Source organism: Artemia franciscana, chromosome 18 (assembly GCF_032884065.1).
Source record: "Artemia franciscana chromosome 18, ASM3288406v1, whole genome shotgun sequence".
NCBI lineage: Eukaryota > Metazoa > Arthropoda > Branchiopoda > Anostraca > Artemiidae > Artemia > Artemia franciscana.
Window position 1 is genome coordinate 34,564,935 of NC_088880.1, and position 25,513 is coordinate 34,590,447.

Sequence of the window (25,513 nt, forward strand, 5' to 3'; positions counted from 1 at the left end):
TTTTTTCACAGCAACATTTGTCAATACTTTTTTGCCAAAGGCTTTAGAAGGGTTTTTATAACGTATTATTAACCATTTTAACGCGAATTACTCATATTTATGCATAGAAACTGCCGTAAAAACTAAATTAAAGCAATATTGTCCAATAACCGACATATCTTAAGCCAGTCCTGATTCGTCAAAAATTTTGACCAAAGTCCTTTTGGCCGTGACTTTTTTTTGTCAAGCAGTTTTTGCTCAAGAGCTATTTTAATAGGGTAATTTTTGGTCACAGCGTTTTGTTCAAGAGTTTTTTTCTTCAAAGCACTCCTGTCAATACTTTTTATAGCTAAGACATTATAAAGGTTTTGTTTTTAACGTATTACTTATAAAATGATTTTGTGAAGGCTTGGATGTAAAAATGTTTTACTCAAGCGCAGTAATTCCCGTTTTAGTAAAACATCTTTTGGTAAAGCCCAGCAATGTCAAGGATTTTTCCAAGGTCTATTTGATCGTGGTATTTTTCGTCCAGTATTTTTGGTCAAGAGTAACTTCTGTCAAAGTCGATTTTAAGCTACAGTGAGTTTTTTTCCAAGGGCTTCTTTTTCCTTTTCTTCTTTGTTTCAAGGCAGTTTAGAAGTCCAACACCAAACAATAGATGGCAAACCCAGTGGCAGTTCACCAGTGGCAGAATTACGGCCAAGATAGACAGATTATGTAAGAGGCAAAACTGGCATAGCTTTTCAGAGTTGTATAAAAATGATTCTTTTCATCTCTTGATGATCACATCTATTAGCCATCCTAGGGCAGAACTAAGGTAGATAGGTATACACTAAGGGTAATTCAAATAGTATCATCAAATGGTCTACTCTGGGCCACTTGAAAGGTAATTGGAGAGAAAAAAAGATTCACATATTTATGACCGACCACGTTCGAGTTCGTTGATTTTTGAATTGTCAACTTGGTGGAAGTTGTGAAAGACTTGAGAGCCTATAAAATTTACAGGCTAAATTTCAACAAAACTATCATTTATTAACAAAATATTTTAAACTTGAAAATCAATTAATAAGTTGTGTTTTTTATTTTTAATCTGTTATTTAAAGCATTGAATTATTATTAATTATTTTATCTATTATTATAAATATAATTTTTTATTTTTCTTTCATTTCTGATATTTATCTTTTTTTATTAATTAATAAATAACTTATTAATTATTTTCATTTAATAACTTAGGCCTTTACTTTATTTTAATAGAAATAAAAATTCAAAAAATTTCAAAATGATTATAACTGTTAGAATATTTATTTGAAATTTTGCACCCCTAAACTTTTGTGTTTGGGGCTAAGACCCCCTCTCCTCCCTTCCCCCTAAGACAGTTTCTGTATATACCTTTTCTTTTTTCAATCTAAAAATGGCTTTTATAGAACTTGTCGCGCAGGATTGATTGGTATATATGATGGTGTTGTATCTCTTATGTTTATGTATAACATTTTACTTTAATATTTTAACTTTACATAGTATCTTCTGTTTTACCAGACTTACCAAACTACGTTTTTAAGAGCCAATCAGAAGCTGACATTTCCAGCAGACTCATCACTCATGCCAACCTCATTATTAGTATTTACCTTTGATGCTGTTTTAATATATCTGACAAATCTTCCGTTTTTTTAAGCAGGGGCCAAAACTGACGACCCTCAACCCAGGTGGTTCTTGAAGAAGATGTGGAGTAACTTATGTGTACCGAAATTTCGCGAGTCTTCCAACCGTACCAAACAGTTCGTGGTACCGAACTGTAAGTAGGGAGAAACTTGGCTCAATAGTAACCGAAACGCTAAAAGACGGAATTTCAATATCAATAGGTGCATCAAAAGAATCAGTTTATTATGTTGAATCCAAATATATGAGATTCGTCAAGTTTAGTGTTATCTATCAAAATTTACGAGCCTAAGAAAATTTGCCTGATTCGTGAAATAGGGGGGAAAACATCCTCTAAAGTTCAAGGAATCTTAATGAAAATGATATCATCATATTCAGTGTACCAGAGAACCCTACTGAAGAAGTTTCAAGCTCTTATATACAAAAATGTGGAATTTTACCATTTTTGCCAGAAGACAGATCACGGATGCGTGCTTTTTTTCCCTAGGGGGTGATCATATTGAAATAATAGTCATGGAAGATTGGAAGAGGTTGCATCTGAACAGAAATTAAAAGTTCTAGTGTACTTTTTCAGTGAACAAAAGGAATGGAGGACAACCGACTCCCCTCCCACGCCCATTTTTTCACCAAAGTTTTCTGATCAAAAGTTTGAGATAGCCATTTTGTTCAGTATAGTTGAAAGAGCAAATAACTATATCTTTAGGTTTAAAACGACCCTCCACAGTCCATGAGGAGGGGCCTGTAACTTATAAAATTTGCCCGTTGTTTACGTTAGTATTTGTTATTGGGAAGTATACCAAATTTTTTTTTTTGTGGGAGGGCGGGTGTGCTTGAGGTGATTTCTCTAGGGAGAGTCTTCTTTAGGGAGATTCCCAGGGTGGATTTTCCAGGAGAAATGTTACACGGAAGGGATTTGACAAAATTACTATTCGAAATTCTTTTTAATTGTCTTATAATCTCTTTGCCAAATTTTACATGTGAAGATATTCCCGGGGAATTTATCCGAGGGCTATTATCCGCTTGTTTTTATTTCTCGGAAATAAGTTCCACGGAAGGGGGCATTACTAGAGTTATCGAAAAACCGATTAACGATTAAAGTCTTATTCAAATGAACGAATGTTAAGGAGAAGTATTCAGGCTGAATCGTCCGCAAGCACAATTATGGGGGAGGGATTTTCAGCGAAGATAGAACTGTCTGGAGGGAATATGACGAGGGAGGGGGGTCCATTTTACTTTGGATTAAAATTTTCAAGGAGTTTCCGTGAGGATAGGGGGCATATTTCATGGAGGGTGAGGCATATTTACCTGCATTCTTTGAAAAACAATCGAAATTAGATTTTTTAAAACAAGTTTTTCTTTACTGAAAGTAAGGAGTAACATTAAAAATCAAAAGGAACAGAAAATATTCAATATACGAAGGGTTACTCTCTCCTCAATACCTTGCTGTTTACGCTAAAGATTGACAGTTTGTCCCAATTTTTTAAGAATGGCTACTGGAATACGGGGGCTGTTTAAGTAGAATAGGACGCTTTTTAAAAGTGCTAACAGCTTTAGCGTACAGAGCAAGGTACCAAGGAGGGGGCAACGTTTAACATACGGAATAAATCTGGCAAAATTAACATGCAAGCTTCTTTTTAAATTTTAAATATTTTAATTTTAAAAAAAACTATTTTTTTTAAACTGTAAGTAAGGAGCGACATTAAAACTTAAAAAGAGCAGAAATTATTCCATATATGAAAGGGCCTGTCCCTCCACAACGCCTCGCTCTTTACGCTAAAGTTTGACTCCTTGTCCCAACTCTACTTTCTAAAACAATGGAAAAAATTAAGCGTAAAGAGCGGGGCGTTGAGTACGGGACAGCCTCTTTCACATATGGAATAATTTCTGCTTGTTTTAAGTTTTCATGTCTCTCCTTAATTTCAGTTAAACAAACTTGTTTTATTCTATTTAATCCTGGTGAAACTGAAGGTTCCATACCATCTGCTACAGCCAAGTATCAACCTAAGAGAAAATGGATTAAGGTTACAACTACACCTATACTGTGAGCAAACAATCCATGCACTGAAACATACTGGTAAGGCGGTGACTCCAGTGAGGTGGACACGTTGCAGTAATGAGAAACCCGGTGGTCTAGTAACCCAGTCCTAGTGTTGATCTGTGCTGGGGCGATGGGCGGTTTCGGCTTTATTCAAATTTATTCTAAGAGAATATTTAGGAATGCTCTACAGGAGCATATAGTGGAGGTTAAGTCAGTTAAACTGAAAAGATTGTAAATTACCCTAATAATCTCTAGAAATCTCGTCCTCGTCCTGGGAAGCAGAAACATGAGGGCCCCGATAACATCCCAGAGTCTGAGTGGGTTACCCCTTTCAAAAGTCACTATGTAAGCCTAATAGCAGTTTCGAAAGTTCTTTCGATAGTGAGATAGCTTCGTTGCTTGAATTCGATTCAGAAACCAAATTCTATTTTGATTACACCGACTGCTATTAAGGAGGCTGTGTTGAAGCTGAGAAAGAAGAAATTCGGCAGATGCTGACAGTATTTGTGCTGAGCATCTTATCGTTATCGGCGCAAGTGACCTTCTCTATAAGCACCTTGCATTACCTTTCCAAATGATTTTTAACGCTAGTGTCGTTCAGGATAGTTTATGCATTCGAGTGGTAACTCTGAAAAAGAAAAAAAAATCACCATATTCATTGTGTAGGCCAGTGACTTTATCAAGCATTTTTGCAAAAATATTTAAGCTTCTGATTGCTGACCCATTTAAAAGAAAAGTGAATTATGCCTCTATTCCAGTTCGGGTTCCAGTCGGTTTTAGGTTGCTATCATGCCCTTAGAAGTTTTGGTAATATACTCAGAGATACAAAAGTATCTGGGAACACTCTTTGCTTTTGGTTCCCTTATCCACGCGCAGACCATGTTGAAGTTGCATAGCTGTGGTATTAGTCTCGATGTAATTTTCGAATTACATTATTTGTATAGGCATCTAAAAGTTTGTTTGCAGTTGAGAAAAGTAATTTCGGATAGAGAGCTCCCTATATTCGTCAGAATAAAGCAAAGAGCCATCCCGTCCCCGATTATCAACAACAACGCGTCTCTTCCTGCGCAGATGGTCCTACTTATTAGTTGCATTTCAAAAGGGTTAGATACATCAGTGCTTTGTTATGCGGACGATCTGTTAAATCTCCGCAAGTCAATAGCTAGTCTTCAATGGAGTTTCGATAACCTATCTGTAAAATATCTACAAATAGGACTAAGCATTAATGCTGTGAAGTCCCAAGTCCTCTTCTTTAATTTACACGGTAGTTTTGTGTCCGATAGTTTCTATCTAGGTGATAGTGAGGTGGCACCGACCACTTTACTCACATATTTAGGTCTCCCGATTGGGTCTTTGCTTAATCTGGAGCCTAATCTAGAATGGAAAGCCCTTTCTCGAATATATAATAGTGTAGCTCTCTCGCATATTCTATATTTGACCCATTTTGGGACATTTCTACGACATCTGATAGGCGGAAGTTGCAAAAGTGTTATTTTAAGCAAGCGAAGTTTTTGCTTCAGGCCCCTCGGTGTCTTAAGAAGAGGTATACTGTTAACCGTTTCGGTGTGGTGGAACCGCTTAAGACCGGGGATGAACAGTTTCAGAAACTGAGTAACCAGCCCTCTTCTCACCCGTGGAAGGCCACGCTAATTTAGTTATAGTGTTATTCGCAATTTGTTTTGTGTAATTTGCTTTATGTCGTGCTGGTTTTGTTTTCCTTCTTTTTCTTTTAGTGTAATCCATCGTCTTCTTATTTTCTTGATCTTAGATAGGTAATAAAGAAAATTCATTCAGTTTTGGCCAGAAATGTGAGGGTTGACTTAAGTTTATATTGTGTTAAAGTAGCTGAAGGGAGTATCTTAAGGGAGGCCATTTTTGTATACTATATTTCTTATGTCATCAAACAGTGTATCTGCATGAAAATTCCTAATCCACATTTTAGAAACAGTGTATATATAGCAAAGCCAATTTTCTTGAGAGATCAGCATATGCAAAATAATCAGCTTGAATTCAATCAGCATAAATAACTAACATACAATTACTATTCATTTACACTTCATTTGAAGCCTGGTAAGTCCGGCTTTCACCCAAAATGTTAACACTATCATGAAAAATTTTGAAATTTTTTTGAAAATCTGAGGGTTGTAAGGAAGACAAGTATCAAAGCTTTTAGTGCCACAAACAACAAAGCTCAGTGTGATTTCATTAAAAAAAGATTAAAAACTAATAAAATTGAATATCTGACACATTTAGTCTGCCATGTTGTAGGAACAAACTACTGACAACAGTTCACCACAGCACCAAACCACATGAAGCCAACACAGCTATAAACGCTCCTACTCCATCCTTATCTATTCAAAGCCTCCCTCTTTACACCTTCCCAAGAAGCTCCCATTTCCCTCAAATCTTTGTTTAGGACATTCTCCCATCCCAACTGCAGGCAACCAGCTTTCTGTTTAGTCCTAGGCGGTTAGCCGAAAAAGACAACCTTTCACAGTCTGTCATCCTTGATCCAAAGAACGTACCCTATTCATCTCAACTTTTCTCTTCTTATTACCCTAGAAAGCGGGACTGGACCACACTTTTACAGCCTACTTTTGAAATACGGTCAGTAAGTCGGGTACCCAAAATAATGTGTATACAATTTCTCTCGAAAACATCTAGCAAATCTTCATCCATTTTTTGAAGCGCCCATGCTTAAGAGCCATGTTTAACCACTGACATTGCTATAGCTTCCAATATTCTAACTTTGGTTCGCAGACTTTTTATAGGATTAAATCTGATAATTCTATTTCAGTGATAATTTCTAAGTCTTTTTTTCAAAATCCAGTTTACGCAAAGAAAACCTTGTTTAGCTTCGGGAAATTTTGGCAGGTCTAATAGACCCTCAACAAGCAGGCCTAGTGGGGACAAAGTCATACTTTCTTTACTTTCCCCTAAATTGTAAAATAAATAAAAAATACAAGGATGGAACAGTTAAGAATAGGCTGAAAAATGAAAAAATTCTCAAATGATAAATGGCAATGGTCACTTTCCTTCTCATATCTAGGGTCATTTTCAACTGTGTTAAGTAGGTTGAAGAGGTAGGAATCTTACCATTGTCAAAGTAGAATTTGTGGAATTTGATTCCCCGCACCAAGTTGCCGAGTGCCTCTGGTTCAAAAGCTGTTAATTGAGGGTCACAAAGTGCCCTGAAATATAAATAAGTTAAAATAATAGAGGAAATGGAATACAATCAAATAATTATACATTTAAGATTAGAATTAAAACAATAAAATGAAACGGAACACATATAAATTTAGACTAATAATCTAAGCAGCAAAACTGGCGAATCACCTTTGAAGAGGAGAATAAATTAAATGGTTTCGTAAGAATTTACTGTTTTAAAAATGAAAATTATAAATTTGAAGGGGGAACTGAGATTTACAAGCAATAGTGAACAGTAAATGCGAAATAAGAGAGAAGTGGCAGTGGAAGTAAAAGTGAAAACTAAAATTTTAAATTGGAAAACTAAGTAACTGTTTAAAGAGTATGGGTAACTTATAAGAGTGGAAACTGGCGCTGGAGTCGAGAAAAAACTGCCAACGCCATCTGGCGTTTGGGGAAACTTGACGTTTTTTCCAAGTTTTCTAATCGTTTTTTTTTCAGGAACTGAGATCAGACACTTATTACTACCCTAATTTTACCAATTACACTAACCTAGTTAATTATACTTAATATAACCATGGAAAAAATGTAAAGTGTCACCAAAAGCTAGATGGCATTGATAGTTATGTCGACGCTAGCTCCAGTTTACGCTCTTAAAACTTACCTATATTCTCTTTAACTAACAATAACTAAAATAACTTATTAATTCCTGCTTTGAAAAATAAAATAAGTTTAAGCTATAAAATAATTTTATGGCATAAAAAATCTTTAAAATCTTGAACTAAAAACTAAGACAATAGGAGAAGAAAATATACTTCAATGACGTGTTTTAAAAAATTGTTTCCGACATGACGTGTTTGGAGTCAATGATAGAACAAATAAGAGGAAAGTTCCACAACCCTTGAAAATAGAAATAATCAAAGACAAAAAAATATTTAAACCAACTCAAAGATAGTAGTGGACACATAAGAAAAATTTAAATAGTGTAAAGTAAAAAAATAGGTTTTTCAGGTATGGAACAGAGAGAAGTTTCAAACAAGTTTGGATGGAGGATAAAGTTTTTAGTGTCAGTCACTGACAAGGCCGTATCCTAAGGGTGGATGAGGGGGTTTGAACAGTCCCATCCCCAAAAGATTCTTCGACTCACAAAAAAGTAGCAACAATGAATATAAAAAGAAATTTTATGTGTTTTTTAAGATTGGTCTTTGTAACCCTCTTCTCCCCAAAAAATCCTTTGGTAACCCCCCCCCCCCCCAAAAAAAAAATTCTAACCCCAGAACCCCCCCCCCCCCCGAGAAAAAAATTTATATGGCCCCGGTCACTGATATCAAGCCAAACGCCCCCCCCCCTCAGGCAATACAGCGAAAAGTTTGCAGCAATAGAGGTGGCATGTAGCAGTACTAGCCGTATTAATGTAAGTTTCAGTAGAAAATTTATAAGATTGTTTCGTAGTAGTATTGATTTGAAAAGTGGTTTTAGGTTAACAATAAATTACTGATGTACTACTGATGACGGTCACTGCATATACAACCGAAATATCTAGTATTTTTTTGAAACTTACCGCTGTTTATCAAAAGGATTTTATCCTTATTTGAGCTTTGATTTATTATGCAACGCAAACAAACAAAACCAAAAGACGTTAAGTTGTTACATAATAAATGATGGATTTGTTACAACTTTTTTAAATTAGGGTACTTGTACGATATAGCGACCACAGCTATATCATACAAATACCATGTTAAGAAAACAATTCATACTTCATAATATGCAGAATTTGGTTAACAATCATGGTTAACAATTTTGCATGCAGTGCCACTACATCACCACCCCCCTCCTCTGATGTTCAAATACATGGCCCAAATTATAAATTTAATGTGTCTCAATTTTTTCAATCCGTGCATCTGTAAATTGAATCAACAGTGAAAAACAAGTTACAGGGGGCAGAATGCATTGAATATATACGTATTTTTGGTGCACATTAGGTGGTTGGGGGTAAAATATTGCAGGGCTGCATGTAAGATGTGTTAACTATGACTATTCTTCATATTATGAAGTAAGAATTGTTTTCTTAATATGGGTACTTGTATGATGTAGCTGAGGCTGTTATATTATTCAAGTACCAAAATTACAGTCACGCAAGGGTTTCCAATCTGCATAGTTTGATGGCCCTGTGTAGAGTCCTTGGGCCTGTGCCTAAGGACTGTCTTCTTCTTCTTCTTACGCTTCTTCCTCTTACGTTTTTCTTCTTACCAAACTTAAGACGACCCTTCCAGAGCAAACCTTACATGAAAAGATGGGTTAGGTTGAAAATAACTTACGTATAATTTTCGAAGTCTCTACAGCTAATGGCGTCAAGTAGCTGCTCAGTCACGTGTAAAATTTCTTGCTTTTGAGCTGAAAATACATAAGAAACTTATTTTAGCCTATTATGTAGAAGAAAATCATCAAGTCAAATATAAATCATCATCTATCCTTAGTTAGAAAGTCATTTGACTGATACGGGATGGGCTTTCAGCCAATGGCGGCTCTGGCCTATTGAGCCCGGACCTTCAATCTTAATTACCACCACCCCCCCTTTATCACCCAAAAATTTTAGGCCTAAATTTAAGAAAAATTAAGTTTATTAACCAAATTTACATTTAACTAAACCTGACTTTTCTTACTTTAGCCTCTGCAAAACTATTAATTCATCTCGTCCTCGTTCCCATTCCCGATTGTGTACGACCTGAAAATCTTAGGATTAACTTTCACTAGTGACTGCAGTTTCAATATTTCCCAAGTCTCATATTAGTTTAACCGTCCACAATGCTAATGCAAGCCTTACCAAACACTTACCAAAATGAGGCGTATTGATTGCTTCTTATTCTTTGATTCGGTCTGCTTACTTTTTGATTAAAATTCAATTTAAAATTAGTTAAATTCGGTCTACTTACTTTTGTCAAGGAAAGGCGATGAAGATATGGGAAAAATGAAAATTTTGGATTCAATTTGCTTATATTGCTTATACAACCGCACCTTCTACTTTATTTTAATAAGAATAAAATTCAAAATTGCAAAATGATTAGAAATTTTTCGTTCCTAAAATTCATACGCCGAGGGCAATTGCCCCTCAGTTTTCCGCTAAAACCACCTCTGCCGCCGACTCTCTGTCACTCGATGTACATTTTGCACTTATTCTGCCACGCATGGCAAGTCCTTCCAGCCGAGCTTCATCTCGGGTTGCATGGCACACTTTAAAGCACGTATGCGGGTGGCAGTAGCACCTTGTTCACACGATTCTTAGAAGCGAATAATTCTAATCTTTAGCAGCAACCTCTAAAGCAATTACAATGTTATTGCTTGCATAAATCAATAAGGGGAAAAAAGGAAGAGGGGGATATTTTCAAGTGAAAAGCATTTGATTATCATGTTTCTTTCCATTTTCATTCTATAGTTTTTTACTCATGATTCGTCCTGACCGAATGGTTAGAACTCTAGACTTGCAAGGGATGGGTCACGGGTTCGAGTCTCGATAGGGGCTAAAAGTTTGGTTTGGGCCAAGGGTTAGTGAGGCTTCCCTGTAAGACAAGCCAGAAGTCCATCTGGCTTCAGGTGTTTCCCTGAAGAATTTAGGAACACAGGAACCTACACATGATTTGCCCCAGACCGTGCATGACACTCCCGGCCGAGAGCAGAGAATAAGGAGATCGGCACCATCGTTACGGTGATCTCAATAATCCTTACGCTAAACTCTTTTTGTTTAAGTTTTTTTAACATTCCCTGATTAATGTTTATCACAGTTTCGATTCTTTCGCAATGACGTAATTGACGCAATGACCGAAAGAGATTTTGTAACACCGTTACAGAGTTACAACGTTCTTTCGCAATGACGTAATTGACGCAATGACCCAAAGAGGTTGCGTAACACCGTTAAAAAGTTACACCGTTACACATTTCTTTCGCAATGACGTAATGCTGTTGATTAGAGGATATTTTATAACACCGTTAGCAAAGAGAAACAACGATCCAATCAATAAAAAACAATGGTTGCATCTACATCTACCACCTTGTAAAAGACGAACACGGCCCACAACAAACCAAGAAAATCACCTGAAACCCCTAAAAATGTTGTCAGACTGAATCACAAAATACTTCATTAGAATTGTTTTGGCCGATAACTTTATATAGAAACTAGCTTTTGGGGTGACGCTTCGCGCCACCCCAACACCTAGTTGGTGGGGGCGCTTCGCACAACCCCCCAAGCCCCCCCGCGCGCGTAAGTCGCTACGCGCCATATTAGTTACGCGCCATTGTAGTTGTGTCCTTTTGTATTAATGCTAAAGCCAAGGCTCGAACCTGGAACCTCTCGGACCTAGAACCTGGAACATAACGCTTTACCAACTCAGCTACTTCGGCTTGAATACGTTCGTTTTTGAATTGGTATATGATGAAATAATTCAGACGTCATAGGCGGACACACATTGTAGTTGTGTCCCTGTGTCCAACCTGTGAATATAGATAGATAAATATATGTATTTATAACTACGTAAAACTACGTATTTTTCACTACGTAGAACTTACGAATATACAACATTCTTTGCTGTCACATTGTCTGTCCACATAAATAGATTGTCAGGTTTACCAACTCTTGAACATGCAACATAATAATTGTCCATGGGAAAACAATCCGTATTCAGATCTATACCGCATTTTTCTAACGATTGCCCTTGAGCTTTGTTGATGGTGATTGCTAATCGAACATTCCCTGTGTCCCCGTCGTCATTTATATACCCCCCTGTGCCCCCGGCGTCCCCGTTGTAGTTGTGTCCCTGTGTCCTGATCGTCATTTATATTCCCTGTGTCCTGGTCGTCATTTATATTCCCTGTGTCACGGTCGTCATTTGTGTCCCGGTATCCCAGTCTGTAATTTCTCTTTGAGTGTTTTTTCTTTTTAGTTTTTTACCTTTTTTCTTTTTTCAGTTTTCTTTTTCTTCTTTATTTTTCAGCGTCACTATGAAATACATATCGCCGAACCTTTGTTTTTTTTTTAACTAAAATCTGGTAGGCATTGATGACCTTATCCAAGTCAAAATCCCAAACCCAATCATCATCGCTATCATTTTCAGTTTTGATATGTTTTGACTTTCGCTGTCCATGTGGATTTTCATCTAACTGCGCGATTTTGCGTTCTTTAGCCGCAAGCCTGTTTTCTTGCTGTTCTTGAGATTCCTCGGCACGCTTTCTTTTCTTACTTTCTCTATCAGCCGCAAGCCTGTTTTCTTGCTGTTCTTGTGATTCCTCGGCACGCTTTCTTTTCTGACTTTATCAGCCGCAAGTCTTTTGGCATAGACTCTTTGAGCAGTTTCCTCGGCTGTTGCCATTGTAGGTTCTTCAGTCATTTTACAATTAAAAATGTCTCTTTCAACGATTTTCTTACAATTAAAAATTTGTCTTTGAATGATTTTTTTAAATACTTATAATGACGTCATATACTAAACATCGTCATAACAAACATGACGACAACTAACTTCATGACGACATACAGCTCAAACATTATAATGACGTCAGTCGACAGACAGACAGACACATAAACAAACAACTTATCTATCTATATATATAAAAATAAGTTGTCTGTCTGTGTGTCTGTCTGTGGATCAGGTGACGTCATGTTTCTGTGTTGACTGACGTCATGAAATTAGTTGTCGTCATTTTTGCTTTGACGGTGACGTCATTCAAGATATTTAAGACATATGTTCACGTAGAAATCTATTAATGTTTAAGTTTACAATGACTAATGAACTTACCATGGCAGAAGCCGATGAAGATGCTCAAAGAGTCTATGCCAAAAAACTTGCTGCTGATAGAGAAAGTCAGAAAAGAAAGCGTGCCGAGGAATCAAAAGAACAGCAAGGAAACAGGCTTGAGGCTGATAGAGAAAGAAAGAACAGAAAGCGTGCCGAGGAATCAAAAGAACAGCAAGGAAACAGGCTTGAGGCTGATAGAGAAAGAAAGAACAGAAAGCGTGCCGAGGAATCAAAAGAACAGCAAGGAAACAGGCTTGAGGCTGATAGAGAAAAAAAGAACAGAAAGCGTACCGAGGAACTACCAGAGCAACGCGGAAGCAGACTTGCTGCTAAAAGAGAAAGTGAAAAAAGAAGGCGTGCCGAGGAATTACAAGAACAGCAAGAAATCAGGCTTGCTGCTGATAGAGAAAGTAAGAAAAGAAAGTGTGCCGAGGAATCACAAGAACAGCAAGAAATCAGGCTTGCTGCTGATAGAGAAAGTAAGAAAAGAAAGCGTGCCGAGGAATCAGAGCAACCTGAAAGTTATCGCCTGGCATTCAGGTACAACCCAGTCGATGATTATAGCTTGAGTAGATGTGTTCAAATCGGGACAATGTCTAAAATTTGTCCCTATTGCAAGGCCTTGAAATTCAATGGTGAAACAATGGGAATGTGTTGCGCCTCAGGAAAAGTTAAACTTCCTCTATTGGCTGCACCACCAGAGCCATTGAAGACGAATGAATGCTTGCCTGAAAAATTCTAATTTATGGGCACACGTAAAAATATTAAAATTAACTACAAATATGCGTGTCCGATTGCAAAACGATGACTCTGGTCAAACATTTTCAGATCAATTGCTGACAATTGGAAACGGAAAGCTCCCAGTAGACTCAATTTCAGGGCGTATACAACTACCTGCTGATTTCTGTAATTTAGTGACGTCCAAAAATGAATTGATTGAAAAAGTATTTCCGAATATTCTAAAAAATTATAAAAATAATAAATGACTAAGTGAAAGAGCGATTCTCGCACCCAAAAATATAGACGTCCACGAAATCAACAATATTGTTTTGACCAAGATTCGAGACCAGGCAGTCCTTTACAAGTCAGTCGACACAGTTTTGGAACCAAATGAAGCGGTTAATTATCCATCTGAATTTTTAAATTCCATAGATCTTTCAGGGTTTCCACCACACGTGCTACAACTAAAAATAGGCGTACCAATAATACTTTTAAGAAATATAAACCCACCAAAGCTTTGCAAAGGCACTCGACTTGCCGTAAAAAAAACAATGGAAAACCTAATAGAGGCCACAATCTTGACAGGGCCTTTTGAGGGTGAGGCTGTTCTTATTCCTCGCATTCTCATGATTCCAACGGATCTGCCTTTTCAATTTAAAAGATTGCAATTCCCAATTCGATTAGCATTTGCAATCACCATTAACAAAGCTCAAGGTCAATCATTAGAAAAATGTGGTATAGATCTTAATACTGATTGTTTTTCCCATGGACAATTGTACGTTGCATGTTCGAGGGTCGGTAAACCTGACAATCTATTTATATGCAGCGACAATTGGACAGCGAAGAATGTTGTATATCCGCAAGTTTTACGCAGTTAATTTGTATTGTATCTATCTATCTATCTATCTATATAAAAACGAGTTGTGTGTATGCATGTTTGTTTGTTTGTAAAAAGAGCGTTTGCATATGATGTCATTACTAGTACATACGGCTTTGTATATGCAGAGACAATGGGAAAGCCAAGAATGTTGTATATTCGCAATTTTTACGTAGTTTAACTCCTGCAGACGAAATGAATGCTTGCCTAAAAAATTCTAATTTATGGGCACACGTAAAAATATTAAAATTAACTACAAATATGCGTGTCCGATTGCAAAACGATGACTCTGGTCAAACAGTAGACTCAATTTCAGGACGTATACAACTACCTGCTGATTTCTGTAATTTAGTGACGTCCAAAAATGAATTGATTGAAAAAGTATTTCCGAATATTCTAAAAAATTATAAAAATAATAAATGGCTAAGTGAAAGAGCGATTCTCGCACCCAAAAATATAGATGTCCACGAAATCAACAATATTGTTTTGACCAAGATTCGAGACCAGGCAGTCCTTTACAAGTCAGTCGACACAGTTTTGGAACCAAATGAAGCGGTTAATTATCCATCTGAATTTCTAATTCCATAGATCCTTCAGGGTTTCCACCACACGTGCTACAACTAAAAATAGGCGTACCAATAATACTTTTAAAAAATATCAACCCACCAAAGCTTTGCAATGGCACGCGACTTGCCGTAAAAAAAACAAGGGAAAACCTAATAGAGGCCACAATCTTGACAGGGCCTTATGAGGGTGAGGCTGTTCTTATTCCTCGCATTCCCATGATTCCAACGGATCTGCTTTTTCAATTTAAAAGATTGCAATTCCCAATTCGATTAGTATTTGCAATCACCATTAACAAAGCTCAAGGTCAATCATTAGAAAAATGTGGTATAGATCTTAACACTGATTGTTTTTCCCATGGACAATTGTACGTTGCATGTTCGAGGGTCGGTAAACCTGACAATGTATTTATATGCAGCGACAATTGGGCAGCGAAGAATGTTGTATATTCGCAAGTTTTACGCAGTTAATTTGTATTGTATCTATCTATCTATCTATCTATATAAAAACGAGTTGTGTGGATGCATGTTTGTTTGTTTGTAAAAAGAGCGTTTGCATATGACGTCATTATTAGTACATACGGCTTAGTATATGCACAGACAATGGGAAAGCCAAGAATGTTGTTTATTCGCAATTTTTACGTAGTTTGAAACACATATATAAATCTATCTATATTCACAGGTGGGAAACAGGGACACAACTACAATGGCGCATAACTAATATGGCGCGTAACGACTTACGCGCGCGGGGGGGCTTGGGGGGGCGTGAAGCGCCCCACCAACTAGGTGTTGGGGTGGCGCAAAGCTCCACCCCAACAGCTAGTTTATATATATATATATATATATATAGATTAAACAATAAAAAAACATGTTTTTTTAACGGAAAGTAAGGAGCGACATTAAAAATTAAAATTAACAGAAATTACTTCGTATATGAAAGGAGATGAAAGGAGCGGGACGTTGATGAGGAATCAGGCCCTTTCATATACGAAGTAATTTCTGTTCGTTTTAAGTTTTAATGTCACTCCTTACTTTCAGTTTAAAAAAAACTTGTTTTTTTTTTATTTCTGAACGTTTTTGAATCAATGCATGATTTGATTTTGGCTCTCCGTAGAAAAATGATTAAAAAAAATTTGCGTTTTTTTTTTGCTAAATGGCTTTCTCATAATTTCGATCGAATGATTTTGAGAGAAAAGGAGCGGGGGAGGAGGCCTAGTTACCCTCCGATTTTTGGTTACTCAAAAAGGCAACTAGAACTTCTAATTTTTTTACGAATATTTTTATTAGTCAAAGATATACGTAACTTACAAATAGCTTACATAGCGAACTTCTGTATTCTCATGTTTTTATCAAGTATACGAATGGGTTCATCCCCTCTTCAGAACCTCGCTCTTTACACTAAAGCTAAAATTTTGTTCCAATTTCTTAAAAATGACCCCTGAATCACAAAAGCTGTAGAATAAATAGTTGAAATTACTAAAAATACTTTAGCTTTAAAAAGAGCGAGGCATTAGGAGGAGGTGAGCCCATCGTAATAATTTCTGTTCGTTCTAAATTTTAGTGCTTCTCCTTACTTTCAGTTGAAGAAACTGTTTCATATTTATTTTTTTATTGTATTTTTTTAAATAATGCTAGATAATCCTGCGCTCCCTTCATGAAAATTTTCTTCCCCCATAACAAATTCCTCCAAGGAAAGTTCCTTCAGCATATACCCCTCTTCTCAAACCCCCAACCTAAAAATCCCCCTGAAAACGTTAGTACACTTCCAAATAACCATTACTTTATGCAAGCACTGGTCGTAGTTTGTAACTTGTGGCCCCTCCCACGGGGACTGTGGTGGAGTATGTCGTCTCCAAAGATAGTTATAAGGTTATTTGACTACGCTGAATATAATGGCTATCTCAGAATTTTTATCTGGTGACTTTGTGAAAATAATTAGCGTGGGAGGGGGCCTAAGTGCCCTCCAATTTTTTGGTCACTTAAAAATGGCACTAGAACTTTTCATTTCCGTTAGAATGAGCCCTCTCGCAAGATTCTAGGACCACTGGGTCGATACGATTACCCCTGGGAAAAAAAAAAAAAAAAAAAACAACAAACGAACAAATAAACACGCATCCGTGATCTGCCTTCTGGCAAAAAATACAAAATTCCAAATTTTTGTAGATAGGAGCTTGAAACTTCTACAATAGGGTTCTCTGATACGCTGAATCTGATGGCGTGATTTTCGTTAAGATTCGACTTTTAGGGGTTGTTTTCTCCTATTTTCTAAAATAAGGCAAATTTTCTCAGGCTCGTAACTTTTATGGGTAAGACTAAACTTGATTAAACTTATATATTTGAAATCAGCATTAAAATGCGACTCTTTTGATGTAGCTATTGATATAAAAATTCCATTTTTTAGAGTTTTAGTTACTATTGAGCCGGGTCGCTCCTTACTACCGTTCGTTACCATGAACTATTTGATTTTATAGTTCTCTGGCATGAACAATAAAGGAAATCGATTTTCCTGAACACAAGAAAATCCCTTTTTTATATGAGAAGCATCTTTTTTTCTTTTTTTGTTTTTTCTCGGCTAGCAGCAGGGCACTGATATATAAAAGAGAGCTTCTTAAGGGCTCATTTTTGAGAAAATTGCAACATCTAGTAATATTTGAAATTAATAAAACACAAATTAATAAAAATGTACAAAATGATCAATGAAGTCATAATCATAGGTTACATTCGTGGTTGTAGAGGTATATGATGCAGCCTAGTAAAAGACGACATGGCCCATAGTTAAGCAAAAACGTTAGACTGAAACCCATTAAAAATGGTGTCAGATTGAAAGAAAAATTAAACCATTGAAATTCCCTTGGTCGAAAACACTACAAAGGAAACTTAAAGTCCCTAGGGTTGAACAACCTGGCGAGCATGTATCCCTGAGTGCTCTGGATTTCATGGTTGAGATTGGTCTTAGCGAAAAATATAATACATGGTTTAACCGAGATTCCTAAATATAGAACTGGTCAAACCCAGATCTGCAACCACGACTACGTATATTGCAGTGGGCTATCGCAAACAGGTCCGTTTGGATGGTTGGTGGCCGGGCCTCAGGTCGTCTACAAAAACACGCTGTTTGATCTGATGCTTCGTCACCGATCCCCAGCATTGCTAAACAGAAGGCTTATATATACGGTTCTCATGGTCACTTTTCTTCTAACTGAGGCTGTTGTCCCAGTGAATCAGCACATGTATTTACATCATCTTCCAATTTCCGCATTTCCATGTAATCTTTCGCATAGTTGTTTATATCTCGCAATGTTTCTTCTAAGAGGGATCCATAATTTAAAGGATGTGCAAAGCATTCTTCAACAGCTTTCTCGGGGTTTAAAAAGAACATTTGGACATAAGAAGGCAGTTCAAAATCACCTTCAGGGGGTTTGTGATGGACGCGCAGCTAAATTTATTCTCTTTTAAATTTGTCCAGATACTTCGAAGCTGAAAACATTATGACTATTGATGGTTCGATCATCACTTACGTTGAATGAAATTAAAGCAAAACATGAGTTCAAGATTCACATTTGTTCATAGAACTCTTTAAAGAGCGAGTGACGTCCTGTAAAGGCCAAACCAATTCATTTAGAAATTGTGGAGATGACAATTCAATTCGACCAAGCAAGCATCAACCTTCAAACGAATCAACTATGTTGGTTAATCTTTCCTCGGGAAAATAAAGGGCTCCACAGTGAATATATACAACGTTGAAGAGTCCCAATAACTAGTAATTAACACTTGTGTAGTTTACTGCATCCTCATAGGTTTAAATAATGACCAAGGCCACACTGCCTTTCCATAATACAACAACAAAAAAGAGAATAATGTGGACTTTTTTCCCAAGTCAGTGAACCAACAAAACCTATTTGAATATTTCGGCCCTATATCTAAGGGCCGTCTTCAGCAAAGAAAAAATAAAAAACAATAAAACACTTACAATAAAAGTTCTCAGTTAAAAATCCTTCTTTTTTTTGTTCAGAGCCGTATGTTAAAAAAGAATTAAATTTTATTACAGACAGACTTTTTGGCAACTGGTACCCAATTTCTCTCATAAATACTGTTATTGCTCAAAGTTTAACGATGCATTCTTCTGAAGCCTTAAATCACATACCAGTAAATCATTCGAATAAACCCAAAAGCACGATTTACCTACCTTATATTCCGAAAATTACTTCAAAACTGAAAAAAGTTTGTTTAAAGAACAATTTACGTGTTGTATTCACAAGCAATTTAAGTATAATGAATCTTGTCAATTCTGGTAATGATAAAACCCCAATTACTCGACTACGAGGGGTGTATCAAATACCATGTAGTTGTGGAAATTATTACATTGGTCGAATCCACCAAAATTTAGGAACAAGATTACAGCAACACAAAGAAAGTATTGAAAAAGCATTAAAATCTAAAAATAACTCCATATCTTCCGATTCAGCTTCAAGTAATCATATTTTTGAAAATCCAAACCATTATGTTCTATTTGACGAAACAATTCAAATTAGCAATGACCTAGGAATCAAACAAACTGTCCCTGAGGCAATCGAAATCAAACGAAACTTAAATAATAATACATCCCTAAATAGAGACTTGGGTGAATACACACTCAACCCTATGTACACAAAATTAATTATAGAAAATAATTCAATTCAAAATAAAACAAAAATAGGAACAAACAAAAACAAGCCCAATATCAAAAGAACTATCAGATTAGCTGCAGAGAAGGCAGCTGCAGAGAATTTGGAACCATCCGTACTACTTGGCTCTTTTTTTAAATTGTTTTTTTCTAATTCTTATTCTTAAAGCTTGGGGTACACTCATATATTTCGGGAAAGTTTCTAAATACAGTGAATACCTTTTTATTGAGTTTTAAACTGCGTATTTTTTTCCTTTTTGTAATTCCAGTTTTTATTGTTAGCTCCACCCCCTTCCCCCCCGGAACAAACCTGGATGCGCCCCTTGCCCATGACATGATAAAATCAGAAGAGCTTCACCAGGTCATTCAATAAAATTGCGGTACACATTATAGACAATAGATGTCTTGAAACAGTTTAATGATAGCTTATTTTTTATATTTCGGTATATATTGAAATGTTTGTCATACTGGTAATATATTGAAGGCCACTTTTTGCATCAAAAAGTACATATTTATCCATGCACATGACAAAATGAAGCGGGAATATTCCATTCACTTATTGGAGTTCAGGAGTACTTTCAGAGATGTATGGCTATGAAAATCGAAATTCCTCAACCCCCATGCATGCCATGAAGCTCAGCCATGCATCGCACTGTTCTGCCATGTGTGGCAAACTTTCCCAACGCTTGGCATGCACCATCTGGTGTAAGTGATTCCCAAAAGTTGGCGGTTTCTCGCTCATCATCCGTTCCATTCAACCGTCCTTTAACTCAATTCCATTAAATTCAACCCAACCTAATTTAACCTGTTGCTTGGGTTAAACTGAATTGAGGTTTAGTTGAATAAGGATTGAACTGAATAGGGGTTTAATTGTATGGGGGTTGAACTGAACGGGGGCTAAGATGTCAAGTGGGCAGGCACGGATCAGCTAGGTGTGGGGCCCAATTGGAATTTTTTTTTGCGGGGCCCCCTCTATACAATACATTTTTAAGTAATATTCAAATCCAGCATATATATATATATATATATATATATATATATATATATATATATATATATATATATATATATATATATATATATATATATATATATATATATATATATATACTAGCTGTTGGGGTAGCGCTTCGCGCCCCAAGCCCCCCCGCGCGCGTAAGTCGTTACGCGCCATATTAGTTACGCGCCATTGTAGTTGTGTCCCTGTGTCCCACCTGTGAATATAGATAGATTTATATATGTGTTTCAAACTACGTAAAAATTGCGAATATACAACATTCTTGGCTGTCCCATGGTCTGTGCATATACAAAGCCGTATGTACTAATAATGACGTCATATGCAAACGCTCTTTTTACGAACAAACAATCATGCATACACACAACTCGTTTTTATATAGATAGATAGATACAATACAAATTAACTGCGTAAAACTTGCGAATATACAACATTCTTCGCTGTCCAATTGTCGCTGCATATAAATAGATTGTCAGGTTTACCGACCCTCGAACATGCAACGTACAATTGTCCATGGGAAAAACAATCAGTATTAAGATCTATACCACATTTTTCTAATGATTGACCTTGAGCTTTGTTAATGGTGATTGCAAATGCTAATCGAATTAGGAATTGCAATCTTTTCAATTGAAAAGGCAGATCCGTTGGAATCATGGGAATGCGAGGAATAAGAACAGTCTCACCCTCAAAAGGCCCTGTCAAGATTGTGGCCTCTATTAGGTTTTCCATTGTTTTTTTTTACGGCAAGTCGCGTGCCATTGCAAAGCTTTGGTGGGTTGATATTTCTTAAAAGTATTATTGGTACGCCTATTTTTAGTTGTAGCACGTGTGGTGGAAACCCTGAAAGATCCACGGAATTTAAAAATTCAGATGGATAATTAACCGCTTCATTTGGTTCCAAAACTGTGTCGACTGACTTGTAAAGGACTGCCTAGTCTCGAATCTTGGTCAAAACAATATTGTTGATTTCGTGGACGTCTATATTTTTGGGTGCGAGAATCGCTCTTTCACTTAGCCATTTATTATTTTTATAATTTTTTAGAATATTCGGAAATACTTTTTCAATCAATTCATTTTTGGACGTCACTAAATCACAGAAATCAGCAGGTAGTTGTATACGTCCTGAAATTGAGTCTACTGGGATCTTTCCTTTTCCAATTGCCAGCAATTGATCTGAAAATGTTTGACCAGAGTCATCGTTTTGCAATCGGACACGCATATTTGTAGTTAATTTTAATGTTTTTACGTGTGCCCATAAATTAGAATTTTTCAGGCAAGCATTCATTTCGTCTGCAGGAGTTGATCTAGGTATTATAGGTAATGTTTGCCTGAAATCTCCCGCAAGCAATATTAATGTGCTGCCAAAGGGTTTCGACTTCCCTCGCAAATCTTTCAAGCATTGATCCAGAGCCTCGAGCGATTTTTTGTGTGACATTGTGCACTCATCCCAAATAATAAGTTTGCATTGCTGCAATACTTTACCCATCCCAGATGATTTGGAAATATTGCACGTGGGAGTTTCTGTAGAATGCAATTCAGAGGCAATTTCAAAGCGGAATGAGCAGTTCTTCCACCAGGCAGCAATGTTGCGGCTATTCCGGACGACGCAATTGCCAACGCTATATCATTTTTTGATCGAATTGATGCCAGAATTAGTTTTATCACAAACGTTTTACCAGTACCTCCTGGCGCATCCAAAACGAAAATTTCTCCAACGTTGTTATTGACACAATGCATTATCGTATCATAAATGTCTTTTTGTTCCGACGTTAACTTGGAAATGTTATTTTGTACATACGACAATAGATCAGTCGTACTGTAACTTTGTTCACGATCCAATTCTACACATGTCGAAACAGCAGCGATACGGTTAGGTGAAGGCATTCCCAAATCCTGAAGAGGTTTGTTTGCCATACGTACGCACAAATCTTCTATAATAACTAAAGTGTAGTTATAAATTTCTGATGTAAAACCAAAAGTCATATCTGACGTCTCTAACTGTTTCGATGGAGTATATCTTCGGACATTTTTGACTTATATTTTTCCCATAACTCTGTAGGAGCTGATGGAGAGCAAGTTGTTAAAATGATGCCAAACAATGCACGAATTTGACTTGGGGTTGACGTTTCGCACGCGTCATTGGTGCAGTTATCCCAGTGTTGGTCATTCTCCAATAAATTCAGAGCTTGGCATGCACTACGGTAAGTGTCATGTATAGTACCGTTTACAGTTCTCATATACTCAAAGGATGTCGGACCGGGTACACTCATCAAAAGCAGGCGTAGAAAGAAGCATTCATGTTGATTGGGGTGAACGGTGTAGAGTCTTCCTATCGTGGTATCTTTGAAGATGGTAGGTTGGCCGTCGACTGACTTACCCTGTTTTCGACGTTCAAATACTTTATTTTTAGTATTCCACGTGTAATACGAAGGCACTTCAGTATACAGCAGTTTTTTTGCAAAAGAATCATTTTTGCAAAGCGAAAAGAAAGCGGTTAACTTTGTATCCGGTGGATTCAGGGCTCTTTGTTGCACGTTGGTTTCCGAGAAATAAACACGTTGACCATTCTGTAAATGTACCGCTAAGTGAACAACAGCTGGACTACGTTCATGTATCGGAAATGAAAGAATTCGCCAAACAGCTTCATTACTGCTTATGTATCTTCCAGCCTGATATTGTACGATTTCGTCGATATCTTTGATTTCGGGCTGCAAGCCAAAAACTGCCATGTCACTGCCTTTGTTGACGTATTTACATATGTATTTGATTGCCTTTACGGAGTTACAGTATTCAACGTTTATGTGTGCATTAAATGTTATAAATTTGCCCTTTTACTTTGAAAGTAGACATAAATTCATCTGGATTTTCGATTTGGGCTCCAAACGACGTCATTTGGAAACATGAGTTATATTTTTTGATTTGTGACAAAAAACGCTTAGATTCTGACGTAGTTCCAGTAAGGAAAGTCTTCAATGGCTCTGGTGGTGCAGCCAATAGAGGAAGTTTAACTTTTCCTGAGGCGCAACACATTCCCATTGTTTCACCATTGAATTTCAAGGCCTTGCAATAGGGACAAATTTTAGACATAGTCCCAATTTGAACACATCTACTCAAGCTATAATCATCGACTGGGCTGTACCTGAATGCCAGGCGATAACTTTCAGGTTGCTCTGATTCCTCGGCACGCTTTCTTTTCTTACTTTCTCTATCAGCAGCAAGCCTGATTTCTTGCTGTTCTTGTGATTCCTCGGCACGCCTTCTTTTTTCACTTTCTCTTTTAGTAGCAAGTCTGGTTTCATGGTGCTCTGGTAGTTCCTCGGCACGCCTTCTTTTTTCACTTTCTCTTTTAGCAGCAAGTCTGCTTTCGCGTTGCTCTGGTGGTTCCTCGGCACGCTTTCTGTTCTTTCTTTCTCTATCAGCCTCAAGCTTGTTTTCTTGCTGTTCTTTTGATTCCTCGGCACGCTTTCTTTTCTGACTTTCTCTATCAGCAGCAAGTTTTTTGGCATAGACTCTTTGAGCATCTTCCTCGGCTGTTGCCATTGTAAGTTCATCAGTCATTTTAAAGTTAAACATTAATAAATTTCTACGTGAACGCATGTCTTAAATATCTTTAATGACGTCACCGTCATAACAAAAATGACGACAACTAACTTCATGACGTCAGTCAACACACAAACATGACGTCACCTGACAGACACATCCACAGACAACTTATTTATATATATATATATATATATATATATATATATATATATATATATATATATATATATATATATATATATATATATGCATTTGCTCGTAACCTTTAGCATAAATGTTTGTGTCTCACAATAATTCTTCAAAGAGATCTGACGGGTTACGACTGATCCAACAATTTAAAAGACGTGAAACGTGTTCTTTAACATCTCACTTGGGGTCTGAAAAGTACGTTTGGTCATATGAATACGGTTCAGAATCACCTTCAGGGGTCTGTGTTGAGTGTCCAACTGAATCGATTTTGTGAAAAACTTGTCCAGCTATTTTGAGGCTGAAAACATAACGACAATTTTTGGTTCGATCATCGGTCCAGTTTAGTATTTCCAGTGTAGTATCTGTTTGTAATACTCTTTAGAGCGCAAGTGATATCCTTTAACAGGCTAAACAAATTCATTTTGAAACTGTCTATGCAAGAATGCAATTCGACCAAGCAGGCAGTAGTCCTCACAATAAATCATCTTTGTTGACATCTTGTTGACTAGTTTTTCCTGAGGGAAAATAGAGGACTCCACAGTGAATACATACAGTTTTGAAGGATCCCAATGATTTGTAAATAACAATTGCGTAGTTTACAGCATCTTCGGATGTTTTTACTCGGTTTGACGTCACAATTTGTTTGCATCAAAGGTTGTAATGGTGCTGTTCTCCTAACATAACATTTATTTCTTATACACTTTCATTTTTGACTTGTTACGATTCTCGCTTTCCTTTAACAGCACAATCCAACGATCTTCATTTTCATTTTTGAAACTTTCTGATAGTCGCTATAGCGTGTCTGCTCACCCTGCAATTCTTTGTTCTTCACTTTCATTTATGACACATTCTGATTCCTACTATTGCTTGTAATTCTTGCTGCTTATTATCTTCTAACTTCTCTGCTCTCGCGGCCGTATATCTCCTAATCACACATTTCACTGTTCTTCATTTACATTTCGATTCATTCTGATCCTGACTGTCACTTGTCTTGTAGCCGCACATTTTTTTTTTCTTCTTCTTCTTCTTCGCTTTCGATCTGAGACGTGATTCTCGCTGCCGCTTACTCATGCATATTTTTATGTTCTTCAATTTCGTTTTTCACTTGTTCTAATCGGCGGTTTCGCTAATATACTAACTACATATCTTGTTGATCTTTCTTTTCGTTTATCATTGGCTCATACATTTTTTTTTAAGTGCCTTTTGCCTTAGCTGCTTGGATTGGTCTTGTCACTTTTGATGGTCTAGGTTGTTCATTATCACCAGTCGTACATTTACATTTCTCAGGTTGTTCTCTTGATCTATTTTCACTTAATTGTCCAGTTTGTTCATTTTGAGCC

The 25,513-nt window shown here is 36.8% G+C and overlaps 1 protein-coding gene across 1 annotated transcript in view; it reads right to left on the bottom strand.

The window, feature by feature from the left end:
* The window catches only part of LOC136038924 (calcium/calmodulin-dependent protein kinase type II alpha chain-like), a 42,534-nt gene that overhangs the window by 15,061 nt on the left and 1,960 nt on the right, over positions 1 to 25,513 (bottom strand). Inside the window, exons 2-3 of the mRNA XM_065722431.1 lie at positions 9,139 to 9,214; positions 6,770 to 6,864 (exon numbers count right to left, since the gene is read on the bottom strand). Of these exons, the coding sequence (XP_065578503.1) occupies positions 6,770 to 6,864; positions 9,139 to 9,214 (171 nt within the window). The remainder of the gene's footprint in view (positions 1 to 6,769; positions 6,865 to 9,138; positions 9,215 to 25,513) is intronic.